This window comes from Psammomys obesus, unplaced genomic scaffold (genome assembly GCF_907164565.1).
Source record: "Psammomys obesus unplaced genomic scaffold, mPsaObe1.curated_primary_1811, whole genome shotgun sequence".
In the NCBI taxonomy this organism is placed as follows: Eukaryota; Metazoa; Chordata; class Mammalia; order Rodentia; family Muridae; genus Psammomys; species Psammomys obesus.
The window spans coordinates 12,524,527-12,542,870 of NW_026596064.1; the positions used below are offsets into that span (position 1 = coordinate 12,524,527).

The 18,344-nt window shown below is 44.5% G+C and overlaps 1 protein-coding gene across 1 annotated transcript in view; it reads left to right on the forward strand.

The window, feature by feature from the left end:
* The window catches only part of Osbpl11 (oxysterol binding protein like 11), a 64,029-nt gene extending 52,138 nt beyond the window's left edge, over nucleotides 1-11,891 (forward strand). Inside the window, exons 11-13 of the mRNA XM_055625119.1 lie at nucleotides 2,741-2,923; nucleotides 4,710-4,863; nucleotides 10,429-11,891. Of these exons, the coding sequence (XP_055481094.1) occupies nucleotides 2,741-2,923; nucleotides 4,710-4,863; nucleotides 10,429-10,491 (400 nt within the window). The 3' untranslated portion in view covers nucleotides 10,492-11,891. The remainder of the gene's footprint in view (nucleotides 1-2,740; nucleotides 2,924-4,709; nucleotides 4,864-10,428) is intronic.
* Nucleotides 11,892-18,344: the final 6,453 nt, after the last annotated feature.

The following is an 18,344-nucleotide window of genomic DNA, read 5'->3' on the forward strand; positions in this document are numbered from 1 at the left end:
AGATAGATAGATAGATAGATAGATAGATAGATAGATAGATAGATAGAAAGAAAGATAGAAAGATAGATGAGAGTAGATAGAGTTCTAAAAAAATTCTTTAAAAAAGGAGGGAGGGTTTCAAGGCAGTCACTAAGACAGTGAGTTTAAGCAATCCTGTGCTATGTGAGAGCCTGCCTCACAAAGCCAAAGCAAAAAGAAAGGCATCTCTTTAGTTAAGTCATAAGGATGAGATGTATGTGCCCAGAAGGCAGGGTGTCAGAGGTAGCCATGTTGACATGAACAGTGAGTTAGGTGAAAGGATAGTGTAGACATTCTTAAATTAGACTAGAGATGTGTGGATCAGAACACAGTTATGTCCTTTCATCTCCTTATCTTCTCTGGCTGCCTTCATACTCTAGTCACCAAGTGAAAGTAAGTATGGAGAGATGGTCTGGCTGAGAACTTTCTGTCTGTATTTTCATGTGAATGTATGCTAATGTCACATTAAACTGTTGTAAAAGATCGTCGTAAGAGTACTATATTATTTAATATTTGTGGGCAGGAACCTGGGGAGGCTATTTGATGAGTAGAAAAGCTTGTGGAAGGTAGCTATAACATCAAAGATTGTGTATGGCAGTAAAAGTCTCGGGCCTGTGTGTTTGAGACCGGCCTGGGCAACATAATAAGAAACTGGACTACAGAAGAAAAACTAAGAGGACTAGTCACTCCTTAGTCCTCAGACTGTAGTTCTGGTCTTTGTGTCTAGAGAATGGGAAGAACAGCATCATCTCTTCTCATCTTATGTGGCTAGAGCTGAATCCTCAAGAAAAGGAAGGTATCACAAGTGGGATCAGAGAAAAAACATGGGAGCTGCAAAGATGGCTCGGTGGTTAAGAGCACTCACTGTTCTTGCAGAGGACTCAGGGTCAGCTCTTACCACCAACAAAGAGGCTCACCACTGTCTGTAACTTTAGTTCCAGGGGATCCAATACCCTCTTCTGACCTCTGGTGGCACCAGGCTTGTATATGGTACTCATACATATATTCATACAAAACATCCATACACATAAAATAAAATAATCTAGAAAAAAATTAATAGTAATGAAATAATCTCTTAAGAAACATTCTGGAGGGGCTGGAGAGGTGGTTTAGAGGTTAAGAGCTCTGGCTGCTCTTCCAGAGGTCCTGAGTTCATTCCCAGCAACCACATGGTGGTTCACAACCATCTATAATGAGATCTGGTGCCCTCTTCTGACATACAGGTGTACATGCAGGCAGAATGTTGCATACATAATAAATAAATGAATCTTAAGAAAAAGAAAGAAAGCTAGATTGATAGTTTGATTGATTGATTGATTGATTGATTGATTGAATGAATGATTGATTGATTCTGGGCCAGGTGGTGGTAGCACATGCCTTTAATCCCAGCACTTGGGGAGACAGAGGCAGGCAGATCTCTTTGAGTTTGAGGCCAGCCTGGCCTACAGAGTGATTCCAGGACAGCCAAGGCTACACAGAGAAACCCTAGTCTGGAAAAACTAAATAATCATAATCAGTTTGACCTCTAAGAAGTCCTTCCTAATACAATTCTGTTTGTTCATATGGTTTGGAATACAGCCTAGAGTTCCTACCCCTATAACCAAGCGGACCTGTGGCGGCATTCTTTGTGTCCAGTGAAACACAGTTGGCGGTTACTTCCAACTTGACATTTTGAATGTTTGCTCTTCACTCCAAACCCTCACACACGTTGGTCCCCAAGATCTGGCCCACAGTTCCTTTGTGACTGGCCGCCTGTCTGCTGTGACCACCTGCTGCGAGCTCTCAGTGTGCAGCTCAGTTACTCCCTTTCCGGTTTCTGGCCTTGTGTTCACATGACCAATGGACCTAATTCCTTGTGCTGCCTCGGGTCCTCCAAGTTCTCTCCTGAACCTAAATAAATCACAGTCTCTGAACACTCATTAGACTTCAACCTTTGACCTTTGCCTGCTAGTCCCTGAGTTTTGACCCTGTCTCATCTGAGTCCTGCAGGAAACATGAACTTCATTAAAACGATTGAACCAGTCCTCTTTGTGCCTTCTACCTGAGCTGAGTTGTGTGTTGACAGCCAGGTGGCTCTGTTCATGCTTATTCCTCGTGTCTCTGTTTTAGCCAGGGAACTTACCATCTTGATTATATTTCATGTTTCTCTAAGTCTTAATGACTTGTCTGGATTTTGTATTGAATTATGCTTTTTGGGCTAGGCATGGTGACTTAAAGGTTTCTTCTCAGGCCTTTAATCTCTGGACACAGAAGGCAGAAGCAGGTGCATCTCTGAGTTCAAGGCCAGCCTAGTCTATAGAATAAGTTCCAGGACAGCCAGAGCTATATATAGTGAGAGCTGTCTAAGGGGAAACGAATGAATGAATGAATGAATGAATGAATGAATGAATGAATGAATGAACATTGGGTGCTTGATCTCTAGAACTGCAGATGTGTTAGGTAGATGGGACTAGTGAAGAGATCTAGGTTGTAGTGCTGTCATTTGTAGACTATAATAAACATGTTAGACGTAATTTTCCACTTAGGCTAATGAAGTCCAGTCTGATGCCCAGTATTCTTTCTGAAGAATAAAACTGATGCATATGAGCAGTTATCTAGCACAGGATTGGTTTTCCCCAGACTTGGGTACTGACACGTTGAAATGTGCTCTGTAAAGTGGCATTTCAAGATGTGCCGTTGGGCTTCCGCCTTCTAAAGAAACCTTTGCTTCCCACTGGTCTAGAGTCACAGCCGAAGTGAAGCACAACGTTACCAACACTGTGGTGTGCAGGGTGCAGGGGGAGTGGAACAGCGTGCTCGAGTTCGCCTACAGCAATGGGGACACCAAGTATGTGGACCTGACTAAACTGCCCGTGACAAAGAAGAGGGTGCGGCCTCTGGAGCGGCAGGGTCCATTCGAGTCCAGGTACGTTCCCTCACCTCCAGTCAGGAAGGTCGGGAGCCCTGGAGTCTAGCTAAGCCACTGCACTGAGTCTCTTTACAGTTTATATGAGCCTTGCCATCTGTCAAATGAAAGGGTTGGTCTGCCTGACTGAACCCTAAAAGCCCTGGTCAGGATGGCATTTTATGCTATATAGTAACTTCAGTGGGAAAACAAAAAAAAATTGACAAGTTTTTTATCTCCTACATGAAAACTACCAGATGCCTGGCTTGTGAGAGGGCTCTAAAAGGAAGGGCACTTGACACACATGGCTGGCAGCAAATTTGTTCCTCTGAACTTGTGAAAGGTAGAAGGCAGCAACTCCATGGGGTAGCCCTCTGCCCTCCACAGTGCACAGGGCGACTCCCTCCCCAAGTGATAAATGCAAAAAGCAAGCTACCCCTGGCTAAGTTTCCACATAATACCAAAGATGGGCATTATTGGTAAACTTCATTGAAACATTCTCTTTTGCAACTCCATCTGTCTAAAGTCAGTTTTTCCGGCTAGAGTGTCTGCCATCAGGAACTGACGATAGCAGCAGATAGCCGGCTCTGTTAGTAAACCAGGCATTGAAGAGACACTGCTGGACTGTAATTCCCAGAATTCTGCTGAAGGGTTTTCTGTGTGGAGTCTTTGAGCCTTTCTGTCAGTAGTGTCCTTCGGAGGAAAGCTTCGCTGCATCTCAGTCTATAGTGGGACTTTCACAGTTACCAACTCTTTTTTTTTTTTTTTTTTTTGAGTCAGGGTCTCACTGCAGCAAGCCTTGGATGGCCTGGAACTCAGTGATCCACCTGCCTCTGTCTCCCCGACTGCTGGGATTAGAGGCATGCACCACCACTGCCCAGCTACAAAGCATGTTTTTTCTATCTTACCTTTTGTTGTTGTTGTTATTTGTCTCCTCTTTGTGTGTGAAGGCTCTTGTACCTGAGGCCGGCCATGAGCTCTTTGTGTGGCCTAGGATGATGCTGAGCGTCCTGTCCTCATGCTTCCACCTCTCACCCCCGGCTTTATGTGGAGCTGGGGACTGAAGGCACCATCACATGCGTGTTCAGCAGGCACCCTGCCAGTTGAGCCGCAGCCTCAGCCTCGTGCATTTCACTCTACAAATATCTCATGTTATTTGTTAATTCAGGAAAGTTTCCTAAAAACAAAATAGTTGTTTTTATAGCTGGAGAAAAAGCTTCTTAATTGAACTTCTCAATTTAAAAACCATCAAGAGTTGCAACAGTCTGGGCATCAACAACAGGATCCGAGTGTCAGTGCTCTGAAACTCAGGAAGTGTAGATCTGACTCAGAAAGTGAAATGATGGGGCTTACAAAGTCTGAGCTGTCAACTGAGGAGCATGCATGGTCTGGACCTAGGCCCCTGCACAGATGGATGTGGCTGATGGGTGGCTTGGTCTTCATGTGGGTCACTGGCCGGGGGGCAGGGGGTAGGGACCTCTTTCTAACAGGGACTCTATTGCCTGCTTTTGGATCATGTCCCCCTGGCAGCATGCCTTGCCTGGCCTCAGGGGATGCTCAATCCGGGTGTGACTTGATGTGCTGGGGAGGGTTGATTCTGAGGGAGGGGACTTGCTTTTTCTGGGAGGAAAGCGAGATGAGAAGGAGGAGAACAGGGTCTGGGGACTGGGAGGAGAAGAGGGAGGGCATCCTTGGGATGTAAAGTAAATAAACTGAAATTTTAAAAAAAAGCAACAGAAATTACTATGAATTTTAAATTACTGCTTTTTAAAAGAATGTTTGTAAAGCAGGCCATTTTTAATTTTAGACGATTATGGAAAAATGTAACGGACTCCCTGAGAGAATCTGAAATTGACAAGGCCACAGAGCACAAGCGTACCCTGGAAGAGCGCCAGAGAAGTGAAGAAAGGCATCGCGCTGACACGGGCACACCCTGGAAAACCAAGTACTTTGTTAAAGAGGTGTGTTCTGCGTGCCCTCATGCCACAGCTCACAGTCTCCCAAACCAGAACCCTGGCTTACCTCCTTAGTGTTGAGCTGCTGGAGAGATGCCCCAGTCAGTAAAGTACTTTCTATGCGAGCATGGGGACCTGAGTTCAGACCCCCAGAACCATGTAAAAAGCTATAATCTCAGTGCCTCAGAAAAATAAGGGAGAAGGAAGGCCACCAAGGTTGTTCAGTGGGTAAGGCGCTTGCCACCACGCCCAGTGATTTCAGTTTGATCCCCAGGATCCACATAATGGAAGAACTGACTCCCCCGGGGTTCACCTCCACACATGTATACAAAATTGATTAGTTAGTTAGTTAAATGTAATTTTAAAACTTATAAAATAAGAGAATGACTGAAGAAAACACCCAACTTTACATCTGGCCTCACCCTCATGAACATAACACACACACACACACACACACACACACAGAGTCTAGCTTAACTGGAAGCTTTTCATGGACTTTCCACAGTTTGTTCAAGTAATGTTCATCTGATTTCCCACAAATCAGATGACTGTATTTGGGTTTGAGGTGAGCCACAAATTAAAATGCTAGCCTAACGTTCAATAGTAGGAAGTGCAGGATACAGGTGACTGTCTTTTGCATCACCCCTTAAACTGTTCACTTCAGGCATCACATTTCATATTTTAAGGGAGACAGAAGAAGTTTTAATGGCAATGCAGAGATAGTGAAGTGGCTAGGAGGAGAAGCATTTCGAAAGAAAAGCAGGGAGGATGTATGATGAGTTTTTTTAAAGTATGTGGTCTTACTGCATAGAAACTTTTATCAGGGACTAAGAGGATAGCTCAGTGGTGCAGTATTTGCTTGGCGTTTTGAAAGCTCTGGGTTTGATCACCAGAACCAAAGAGTTCAAGTACTTGACTAGAGCCCAAACTACCACAAAGCAAGTCTTGAAAATGACATCAGAAGACACTGTGTAACAAACCAAAACAGAGCAAGAACATATGACAATGCATCCCTGGCCTTAGAACATGTAAATGGCCATGGCTTTTACAGATTTTGACACACGGATTTGTAGTTGAACTCTGTGTCTTTGTAGATAGATTCCAACTGTAAAGACTGAAAAATAGCTTTTGTCGTTTGTGACTTCCTGTGCATCCAGAGACAGGTGGTAAGTAACTAGTGCTGAGACCAAGGACATTTTTCTTATAAATAGCCAATCTAAGAGAATTAATGCATCCTCATGAAGGAGTCTTAAAAAGCCATCCCACTGTGATTTTTGCCCTTAATAATAATCCTGGGGCTGGAGAGATGGCTCAGTGGTTAAGAGCACTTTTGTGCTCTTCCAGGTGTGCTGAGTCCCAGCAACCACATGGTGGCTCACAGCCATCTATACTGGGATCAGATGCCCTCTTCTGGCGTACAGGTGTACATGCAGTCATATATATAAAGTATACATTAAAAAGTGCTCATACACATAAAATAAATCTTTTTTAAAAATTCATAATCCTGGGTGAGGTGCTAATGGCACACACCTTTACTTCCAACACTCAGGAGGCAGAGGCAGGTGAATCTCTGAGTTTAAAGCCAGCCTAGTCTACAGAGCCAGGGCTACACAGAGAAACCGTCTCAGGAAAAATAAAAAACAAAACAATCCATAGTTTGGGGTTGGAGAGGTGATTCAGTATTTAAGAGCATCGCTACCTGTGCAGAAGACCTGGGGTCAGTTCTCAGCACCCACGTCAAGTGGCTCACATGCCGGTAACGCCTGGTCCAGAAGATCCAGTGGCCTCTGACCTCAGACACATGCACACACAGTACACATATGCTCACACAGGCACAGACATACACACAGGAAGTGTTTTTAAAATCCATAATTCATTTCATAGCTTCTGTACCTTTATTTTTCTAATCTTTTACCAACTTTTTTTTGTATAGGAATAACAAATATAATACATCTCCTTTTTTATTTTATGTTGTTATTTTGTGGACAGAGGGCCTCACATGTGCTAATATGGATGTAGATAGACAACTTTGTAAAGTTTATCCTTTCCTTTTACCATGTGGGTTCCAGGAAGATTGCCAAGACTCAAGTGGCAAGTACTTTTACCTGCTAAGCCATCTCACCAGCTCTACCCTGTATCTTTGTATAACAAATGAACATTTAGAATTGCCATTCAGAATTATACCCAGGTTACCTTGGGTTAAAGAAATAGGTGTAAGGGAACACACCTTTAATCCCAGCACTCAGATGGCAGAGGCAGGTGAATCTCTGGGTGTGAGGCCAGCCTGGTCTACCGAGTGAGTTCCAGGACAGCCAGGGCTATGCAGAGAAACCCTGTCTCAAAAAAAAAAAAAAAAGAAAGAAAAGGAAAAGAAATAGGAGAAACAAATATATCTATTGAGATCTATCTATTGTTAAAAACTGGCTCTGGGCTAAACAGGGAGCTGCTTGTAAAACATGCCGTTAACTAAATTTAAAGGGTAGCCCTGATTCATACATTCTTCCTTTCTTCCTTTTTTTTTTTTTTTTTTTTTTTTTTTCTTTTTTGAGACAGGGTTTTACTTTGTATCACTAGCTTCTTGTTGTAATTAATAATTTAAAAAAAAAAAACAAAAAAACAAAAACCTGTTGGGCTATATAAAGTTTATTATTAGCCCTAAGAAGATCACAGTGGTATTATCTAGCCCGCTGTCACAAATAATAAGACACAGACACCTGAGTTTATAATTGCCTTATTTGCCTCAGGCCAGGCAGATATTCCACTTACACTGTCTCACTAACTTTATCATCTACCTCCCAGCCCTCATCCAATGCCATCTGCCTTAATCTTCTCATCTGGTCTCCCTTCCATACATAATCCCATGGCACTTGATTGAATTCTTCCTCTGGGCCTTTTCCTGCCATTATTGGAGTCCTTTCTCCCAGCCCACGTGGTTCCTTTTCCACACTAACCCATCATGGCATCCTCCTTCCTCCTCTCTTCCCGTCTGTCTCTTTCCTTTGATTCTCTCTTCAACCCAAAAGCCTGGGAACCTTAGCCACGCCTACCCCATTCTGCCCTGCCCAGGTTTAGGCTGTTTAATCAACCAGTCAGATGTAATGACTAGGCATGTTTACACAACAAGAATAGGTGTACACAGCAGGGATAAGTTTACATGAGAATGTGCTCTTCTGAGCAGGAACAAGATCTTGGGGGCCAGTAATTAACAATTAGATACATAACACCAGGCCAACCCCCAACTCTAGCAGGAACTCTCTATGTCAACCAGGCTAGCCTAGAAACTAAGAGATCTCCTTGCCTTTGCCTCGGCCTCCCAAGTGCTTGGCTTAAAGCATAAACCATCATGACCCTGACAGTCATGCTACTGACATGGCATGTGTCTTGGGTTTTATTGCTGTGAAGAGACACAATGACCACAGCAACTCTTTTAAAGGCAAAACATTTATTAGGGCTGGCTTACAGGTTCAGAGGTTTAGTCCATTATCATCCTGTCAGGAAGCATGGTGGCATGCAGGCAGACATGGTGCTGGCCAAAGTTCTACATCTGGATCTGAAGGCAGCAGGAAGAGAGTGATGCTGAGTCTGGGCTTGAGCTTCTGAAACCTTAAATCCACCCCCAGTGACAGACACCTCCCCCCATCTACTCCAACAAAGCCACACCTCCTAATAGTGCCATTCCCAATGAACCTATAGGGGCTATTTAAGATTTATTTTATGTTGTAATAGTGTTTATCTACATGTGTATATGTGTGCCCAGCACCTGAGGAAGCCAGAAGAGGGTGTCAAAGCTCCTTGAACTGGAGCTATAGTTGTGAACCACCCATATGGGTGCTGGGAACCAAACTGGAGTCCTCTGCAGGAGCAATTAACTGTGCTCTTAACTGTTAAATCTCTTGCCAGCCCCTTGTAGTATTTTTTCTTTTTTCTTTTTAAGTCCCTACAAACTGTGATGGTAGACAGGTAAAACAATGATAACAAGTCTAATGAAATAATGTGTCTGTTCCAGCCTAGAGGTTCTTTGGTAACTGCCAGTAGAATCTCAACTTAGGAATGCAGGCTCAAATCTGGGTCCCTTTGCATGTGCCAGCCATGACACAAGTGACACAAGTACAGCAGACAGGGCAGAGATGTCTGATATTTCCACCTTGTTCTGTGTGTGTTGATGGTGATGTGTGCCGTCACATGTGAGAAGCTCTGCACGTACCAGTAAGGCCGAGGGTGCTCACTGAGTTCTGAGTGTGAGCCACTGTCCTAATGCATGCCTCCTTGCTGCCGAGATTCCTAGGTTATGACAAGTTGCTGTGTCTCCCATGTGGTCCTCCACAGAGCTTAGCACGTCACAGATGCTTTCTAAATGTTGTTGTGAAAATGTTCACTTCTCGCAGCCTCCATTTCCTTTCTGCTGTGCTCACACTCAGCCCTCCTGCCTCAGCCTACAAGTGCTGGGGTTACAGGTGTGCGCCACCCACTGAGCTCAGAGCCTCTGTCTTTGTCTATAGAGTAAGATGACGTTGTAGAATGGGCTAGCCGACATTTGTCTCAAAGGACAGCAGGGCTCGGGTCTGTAGACCAGGTGATCTCATAAAATGAAGAGCCCCGTGCTTGCTTTTGTTAAGGACATGAAGGGAGACCCCATTAAACACAGTTGCAGTTGAGGACAGAGAGTAATCTCAGTTCCAAGCTTGAGGTTAGCAAGTATGAATTTCTAGGTGGAGTGAAAGAACGGGTGAGAACGACTGCGGTTGGTTAGTGCTGGGTGAAAGAAGAGGAGCTGACTTAGATCTGCATAAACTGGTCCTTAGGAATCATTGTTAAAACAGGGCCTATCGAGAACAAAAATTACTCAAGGCAGCTCTAAGGAGCCTGACTGGCTTAGTTGAATTATGACTAAATTAAAGGAGACATGGGAAATAAAGACAGAGTTCAAGCCTAACCCTTTGCACACTGGCCTGCAGTCCCCATTACCCTGACCTTGACTGCCATATTTCCGCTCTGGCTGCTGCATCCATTTCTTTGGCTTTTACTTCATGAAGGCTTCCTTGTGCTCTGCCTGCTGCCCATGATTTGTAAGGCTCATTCTGCAACATTTTGGCAAATGGCAAAATTGCTACAAGTGACTTCTGCAAAACTACATGTCTAAGAGTCAAACTATGTATTTCCACATCCCACAGTTACTTCCCTTGCCTCTGACAGAGTACCTGACCTATGTACTCCTATGTAAAGGAGGAAGGATTCATTCTGGCCTCCGCTTCAGAGCCTATAGCCTGTTCAGGTGGGGGTTCGAGGAGCTTGAGAAGGCTGGTATGTCACCTTGGCAGTCAGGTCAATAGAGAGCAGAGCTGGGCAAAATCCTTCCGGGATCCGGCAACCCAACTACCTCCTAAACACACCATCCACCTATGGAAAACAATTCACATTCAAACCACATCCCCCTAAGTTGCAGGCCTGGTGTGAGGTCTCCAGCACGGAGGCTCTAGGAAACTCGAGTTTGCTGTCGCTCCTGGTTGGGTTTCTGGTTTGGAGATGCTGGCAGGATGGCACTTTAATTCCCTCTCTCTCTACTTGTTTCAGGGAGAAGGCTGGGTTTACCACAAACCCCTTTGGAAAGGAATTCTGTCACAACCAGCAGAGTGACACATGCTTTCTAAAACTGGACCAAATGAGGCTCTCCGCTGTGCACCCCAAGCCCTCTCAGACAGAGTTGTTGCACTGAGTGACCTGCCTCCTAATCGTACAGCCTGAACACGAATGTACCTACTTGAGCCCATCACCTTGCAGCAAGACCAAAGCGTTATGGACACACGATGGGCCTCTCAGCAGCCTGTTCCCCACCGTGAGCAATACCATCTTACCGCCTTCCACCCTCCAGTACCCGTGTCACCTTTTGCTGACCCGTACAAGTATGCTCTGCTCTCGGAAGCCAACCAAGAGGGAGACGAGCGTGACCTTCAAGTGGATTCAGCCGCTGTGCCTGAAGTCAGTGTTCACACATCACTGGGCTGTGTAGCAAGGCCTCTTCCTTCGGAGGCCGTGCCTGTGTCTGTGGAAGCCCATTGCTCGCTCTGGTGGAACTCTCTTTTAAAAGTGTATTTATAATTAGAATTGTAACCATGGAGGAATTTTTTTTTCTTCTGAGCATTTTAATATACTTGAAAACAACATTGACTTGAAAAATTTCAGAACATTTTTCAATACCTAGTTTTATTAAATATACACTTAAGAGACAATTTTTTAAACTGTGTTCATGTCAAAATTAGATTTTGGCCTTTCTCAAGAACTAAGGCATTAAAAAATAGCAAATATTAAAAAACAAAACTGTTACTTTTTCCTTACCTATTTTCATGTGTTGGTTCAATTTCAGTATTATGTGCTATCCTGAGTAAGTTTGCTTTATCTGGCCTCTGTTCACACAGAAGCTAAAACTAAAACCTGTTCATGTCTGTCAGTAATTCAATTATGTATGTGACTGAGTGCACGCAAAGAATGGTTTCATTTTCTTTTCAAGGAAATTTAAATGCTGAAGAAAGGCCATGAAATAAGCAGGAATTTGCATTCAGGTACAGATTGGTTTGTTTGTTTGTTTGTTTGTTTGTTTTAAACAGGTGTTTTACTGGGGTTGAAGAATTGCTGGCAATGAACAGAATAGTGCTAATTATGGTTTTCATTTATCCAAGTATTTGCTGAGCACCTCGAGGTGCTGACACTTGTTGCTGCAAGCTACCTTCACTGTCCCAGAGTGGTGCCTTACCCTGCTCCTGCCCGTGTGGTCTTCCAGTCGGCGTGCAAACACGCACCTGTCACTCATCAGCCGCGCCAGGCGGCTGCATCTATGCTCTGAAAAACTGTTTTCTTAGTAGGGTTAATAGGATGAAAACAGTGACAATGATTTTTCAGCAAACTGTAAATTAAAAGAATTTGTGTACAACCATTTAAATGATTCCCTTTTCATTTTTGCTGTGAAGTGCACTGAAGAAAATTTTAAATGAGCTATAGTTCATGTGCTGAGAAATTTGAAAAATAATAAAAATGGAGAAGAGCAATGTGGTCGTCTGCTTTATGAGTGGAGAGAAATAGCTTGTATTTGTGACATACACGCTGCCAACCCAAAACTCTCCAAATGATAGCCACTTGCAAATGAAAATTTGTTCTCTCCAGGGAGTCTCACTGGGGAAGCAAACACTCTTAGGGGCAGACCAACACGAAGCAAACTCAGTGGCATCTTTTGTTTTGTGTTTTTATGGGATTCTTGAACAAAAGTGTGTCTCTGTGTCTATATGTGTTTCTTGTGCCTTTTCAAATCCTATTATGATACTTTTTTTGTTTTGTTTTATCTTACTGTCTTAGTTAGGGTATCCATTGCTGTGAAGAGACACCATGACCACAGCAACTTTTATAAAGGCAAACATTTAGCTGGGGCTGGGTTACAATTTCAGAGGTTTACTCCATTGTCATCATGGTAGAAAGCATGGCAGCATGCAGGCAGACACGGTGCTGGAGAAGGAGCTGAGATTTCTGCATCAGGATCCAGAGGCAGCAGGAAAAGAATGAATCACACTACAGTGACCACTTCCTCCAGCAAAACCACACGTAGTTCAGCAAGCCACCCCTCCTAACAGCGCCGCTCCGTGTGAGCTGCGGGGTCCATTTTCCTCTAAATGTAGAGGAACACTTGCTGTACTGTGTTTTCATATTCTTCCTTAGGTGTAAGCTCAGGTGCTAGCCATGACACTCTTAATTTCAGGGTTCAAGCCCCATACTGGGCACCAGTTGTAGCTTTGATTTTTTGCTACTTTGTGGTTTTTTCTGTCTCCTAACAGTTTCTTTTAAGGTCTCCTTTTCTTAGACACTGCAGCCAGTTCTCTTAACTCCCAGCCAGCCCTCCTCCCAGTTTCCAGCTCATCCGCTTCAAAGGTTTCTCCCAACTGCTCTCCCCCCAGCTCCCCAGCATCGTGCTTAACCAGTCATTTCTCCCAGGTTTTCCAATACTGGCAGCTTCCAACTCGTTCCAGCCTGCTCAGCTCAGCTTCTGGCTCAGCTGTCATCACTTGTCTTCTCACTCTGCTAGGCCAGTTCACTTTCAGCTCTCTTCTGTTTCCATTCTGCTTAATCTCTTTTCTGCACCAACTGTCTTCTCTTCTTTAGCCCTACTCGGTCATCTTCCTATACCAACTGTATTCTCTAACATGGTGTAAAGCATGTATCAAAACAAATTTTTTTGAAGAGATTTTAGAGTCAGGGTCACATTCTGAAAACCAGGCTGCCCTTGAACTCAGGGATCTGCGCCTGCCTCTGCCTCCTAAGTGTTGGGATCAAAGGTGTGTGTCACCACCTCCTGATGTGTCAGGCTAGCCTTGAGTTTGCTATGTAGACCAGGCTGTTCTCAATCGTGTGGTGATTTCCCTGACTCTGTTTCTCCATCCAGGGATTACAGGCCTATATTATCACAAGATTGTTGTTTTTAGTTTTGCATGTGAATTCTTAATTTTTCTATCACTGTTTATTTATGTCAGGTCACAAAGTAGGCTCCCTAAATACAGTGTCCTAAGATGGCAGCCCGGGCCCACCCTGGATTCATTAGTACCAGTAAACACAGAAAGCTAAACTCAGCATTCCTCAGAAAGCCTGGGATGCAAGTTTCTGTTTGAGGGAAGCTGCTACTTCCCTTCTCCAGCATATAGTTCCAAATCAACCGGAACAGCCTGCATCAGCTCAAAGCCCCCGACCCTGCTGACTGTCATATCAAATCTGCTCTCGCTTTCCTGCCAAGCTGCTGCTCTCTGTTCCGTGAAACAGCCTGGCAGCTTGTTCCCTAAATAAACTTTTTTTTTTTTTTTCTACAGAGTGGTCTAGTTCAGTGTTTTCACAGCGCTGGCTTCCAGTTTAATATCATCTTTCTTTATTGAATTGCCTTTACATATGTTTCTAGAATCAGTAAGTATGCATATGTTTTTAGAAATTTTGATTTTTTAAAAATTGTGTGTGTCGTGTCAACACGAGTACAGTGCCTGTGGAGGCCAAGAGAGGGCATGCTTATTAATCAAAAGCCTATAATTATCAAGGTGGTTTTATTTAACTGCTTTTTAATTTATTTATTTATTTAACTGTTTTATTAACTGCTGCCATAATCAACAAATGACACAGACATCAGATAGATTTTAGCTTAGGCTGGGGCAGGGGCAGACATAAACCTCCTAAACTACCTTTATCTCCCAGTCCCGTGTCCTGTGGCAGCTGTTCTAATCATGCCAGTCTGGGCTACTTCCCACCCGTAATCCACAAATACTTGCACACGTTCCTCATCTGGACTGCCTTCCTCCATCCGCATTGACCCTGCCATGTGCTTCTCTACAGCCCACCCCAGGGAGACGTCCTTCTCCTCCCCTACTTGTTTCTTCCTCCTCCTTCCCATGATCCTCTACTCCTCCAAGCACCGGAACCTTGGCCATGCCTCCCTAACTTCTGCTCTGCCCAGGTGTGTAGGCATGCATTCAGTCAATCAGGGATATTTTGGAGGCAAGGATTACAGACGTCATTTTGGGGCGTGTGAGTGTCTGAAGACAGAAGATAGCAAAGAGAACTCGGGGGGGGGGGGGAAATAAGTATCAGTCAAATACAAAGCACCAGCCCATGCCATTACAGACTAGGATTCTGGTACTGTTTCATTAAATGAACAGGTTAATTTAGGAAGAATGACACTTTACCAGTATTGTCTTCTAAGCAATATACACAAATAACAATATATCACTTATTTCAGTCTTTATTTTTTTGTCTTTTTTTTTTTTCAAGACATTGTTTTTCTGTTTAGCCCTGTCTCTCCTGGAACTCTCTCTGTAGACCAGGCTGACCTCAAACTCAGAGATCTTGTCTGCCTCTGCCTCTGCCTCCTGAGAGCTGGAATTAAAGGTGTGGCTCAGTCTTTAATTTTTTCTGCTCAATATTCTATAATTTTTTAGTATATATCTTCAATACATTTTCAGTCCAAACTGACCCCATGTTCTCTTTTTATATCATTTATGAATGACATTTAAATTTCTTTCACTTTCAAAGTATTTGTGTCTACTATATGGAAGTACAGTTTGTTGGGGCTGGAGAAATGGCTTAGTGTTATGAGTACTTGTGCCATCATGAGGACTGGAGTATAGATCCTAACACTCATGTAAGAAGCCGGGCATCCTGTTCACAGCTGTAACCGCAGCTCTGAGGACACTGGAGGTAAGAGGGTCTCTAAGGATTACTGGCTTCCAGCTTGGCTGAGGGAAAAACCCAAGTCCCAGATCCAAGGAGATATCCTGCCTCCCAGGAGGAAGCAGAGTGATAGAGGAGGTCACCACTGCCCTTTGCTGGCCTCTGCACGAGAGTGGACACCTGCACACACCTGCACACCTACCCTGTGGTGGTGTGAATGAGAATGCTCCTCCCCCCTCCCCCCCCACTCATAGATTTATTTGAATGCTTGGTCATCAGGAGGCGACACTGTTTGGAAGGATTGGGAGTCGTGGCCTTGTTGAAGGAAGTGTGTCACTGGGGTTGGACTTTGAGGTTCCAAAAACCCATGCCAAGTCTCTCTCTTGGTCATCATAGGTGGTAGCTTTCAGCTCCTTCTCCAGCACCATTTCTGCCTGCGTCCCACCATGCTCCCTGCCATGATGATATGGACCTCTGGAACTGTAAGCCAGCCCCGATTAAATGCTTTCTTTTATTAGAGTTGCCATGGTCATGGTGTCGCTTCGCAGCGATATACACACACACACATACATATGTGTGTAAGTAAATCTTTTTTTAAGAGAAGTACAATTTGGCAGCTGGAGAGATGGCTCAGAGGTTAAGAGCCACTGGCTGCTCTCCCGGAGGTCCTGAGTTCAAGTCCCAGCAACTACATGGCGGCTCACAACCATCTATAATGAGATCTGATGCCCTCTTCTGGTGTGTAGTGGTGGTGCATGCCTTTAATCCCAGCACTCTGTCCCAGGCACGTGCATTCATTTTCTGAAAGTTTAATTAGAATTTAAAAGAGAAGGGAAGTGAAGTTGTAAGGTGGAGGCAGGAGGAATGGGAAGGAGTTCAAAGTCATCCTCTGCTACATGGTTCTCTGTCTCAAGAAACAAACAAAAATAGCAACCACCAAGAAGAACAAATGTGTGTGTGTGCATGAGAGAGACAGACAGACAGAGCTTTCTTCCCTCCTGGTCACTATACCTACTTCACAGGACCACTTTCCTCATTTGAGGGAAAAGTATTTGAAGGATTTTTTTTTTTTTTTTCAGTACCGGGAATCAAGTCTAGGCCCTTGCACATTCAAGGCAAGTGCTTTCCCACCAACTATTTTACAGCCCAGGGAAACACTTGCCTCAAATGTACATAGGCCCTGGCTGCACCCCCCTGTCCTGTACAAAGCAAGAATAAGAAAAGCTGTCCAGCGGCACTTGAATTCATTTTCTCCTGGAAAAACTCCAGGCACAGAAGTTGTAGAGGGCAGAAAGGGTTTTGTGTACACAGAGAAGCACTGGAGAAGGCAGGAAATTTAGGTACACAGCTTATCTCTTCAATGGAATGAGATGCTTTAGCTGTTCCTTTTGGAATGCTGCCGGGAATGAATGTAGTTTACAACCTGGTGACTCTCTGCTACCTTTCAAGCCAGGCCTTAGCCCCTGTTGTCCAGAATTTGTTTATTCCAGACCTTTTTGGTTTTTCGAGATAGGGTTTCTATGTGTAGCCTTGACTGTCCTGGAACCCGCTGTGTAGATCAGGCTAGCCTTGAACGCAGAGATCCACCTGTCTCTGCTTCCCTAGTGCTGGGATTAAAGGCATGTGTCGCCATGCCGAGCTGTCCCAGACCTTTTTCCTCTAAAGCCTTGAGCATTACTTCTAGGCAATAGAACTCATCCTTGTAAGAGATGTCATTTGTACTTTACCACAGCCTAAGTGACGTCTATGTTATGTTAGGGCCAGCCCAAACCTGACCCCTACAGGTAATCATTTGTTGTAGTCTCCCCAGGTCCCAAATCTTGGGCACTATCTCTGAGCCAGCAGCACCTATTGTGAAAGCAGCCGGATGTGCTTAGGAAAGGCTCTCAGTGGAAACCTGCCTTAAAGCTGTTGTGCACTTGGGATGAGTTAATTGTGATCAGAAAACTTCTCTCCAAACTTGTGCTGTTCTTGAACACGGCTAAGGTAAAATGATCTGGTCACCAAAATCACGCTGATGTGAGAGCCAAAGTTACGTCTTAAGTTTTAATTACTGTGCCTAAGATGTCCATGAAACAAACAAAAAAAAAAACAAAACAAAACAAAAAAAAAAAAGCAACTTGTAAGTCCCTTGCCTAAGGACAGTTACTTCCTTAAATGCTAGAGGCTGTTGTTTATAAAAGAGAACAAATCGCTTGTTTTCACTCTCCTAAACTAATTTGTTGGACCCAACTTCCCTGGGTGTCCTTACACATGAGGTACTCGGGCAAGAAGTACCTCAGGATATGTGCTTGCCCCTGATTGGTTGTGACGGGAAATATGGAAGCTATATGGGTTTACAAGTCTCTGAAAAATGTGAATTGTTGCTCTTTTCTGAGAACCCCAGAACAGACCTGGCGAGAGTCCATCGTCCTGGCCAGTCTTTAACCGAAGCTTGCTTTAGATTTGGCTCAGAAATTGTGGAACTGGTCTTTCTCCCGGGAGTCTCAGGTTTAACGTTGATCCGAGTTTCTTCCTAGCGCACCCTGATGACCTTCCTCTGCTGTACAGCCTGCAGGGGACCCTCCCACAGAAGTGACAAGTGACAGCTTCCGTGTGGGCTCACCCTTGTGTCACTTCTCTAGCAGCACCAGTGTGCTGTGCCCGGAGCCCCGGAGCCTCCCCTGGATTCCATTTCATACACGTCTACACGCATGCATGCGGTGGGCGGTAAAGACGCGAGACACGGTCCTCGCCAGAGTTGCCTCCTTTTCCTCGCTGCGTCCAGGGCTGCGAGGGAATCAGAGCAGAGGCTGGATTTCCGACCCTCTCACCGGATCTTGGTTTCCAATGGGGTAAAATCCAAACCCACTCTGACGTTTGTAAAATGACTGCTTCCAGCCTGAATCACCTCCTCTAGACTAAGGGAGGGTTCCTTCCCTTCCGGGAAGCCTTTCTCTGAATAAGGTGTGCTGTTTTCAGGAGAATGTACTTCTAGGTAGATTTTTTTTTTTTTTTTTTTTCTAAGACGGGGTTTCTCTGTGTGGCCTTGGCAGTTCCTGGACTCAATTTGTAGACCAGGCTGGCTTTGAACTCACAGAGATCCACCTGCCTCTGCCTCCCTGAGTGCTGGGATTAAAGGCTTTTGCCACCATGCTCTGCTGGTAGAAAGACTCTACCCAGGGGTGGTGGTGACCCTCTGTTTTCTCAGCACTCAGTGGTAGAGGAAGGCGTCCAACAGTCTGAGGCCAGCCTGGGTTACACAGTGAATCCCTGCGTGGAGGAAGATATGAAAAAAAAGAAAGGAAGGAAGGAAGGACTTT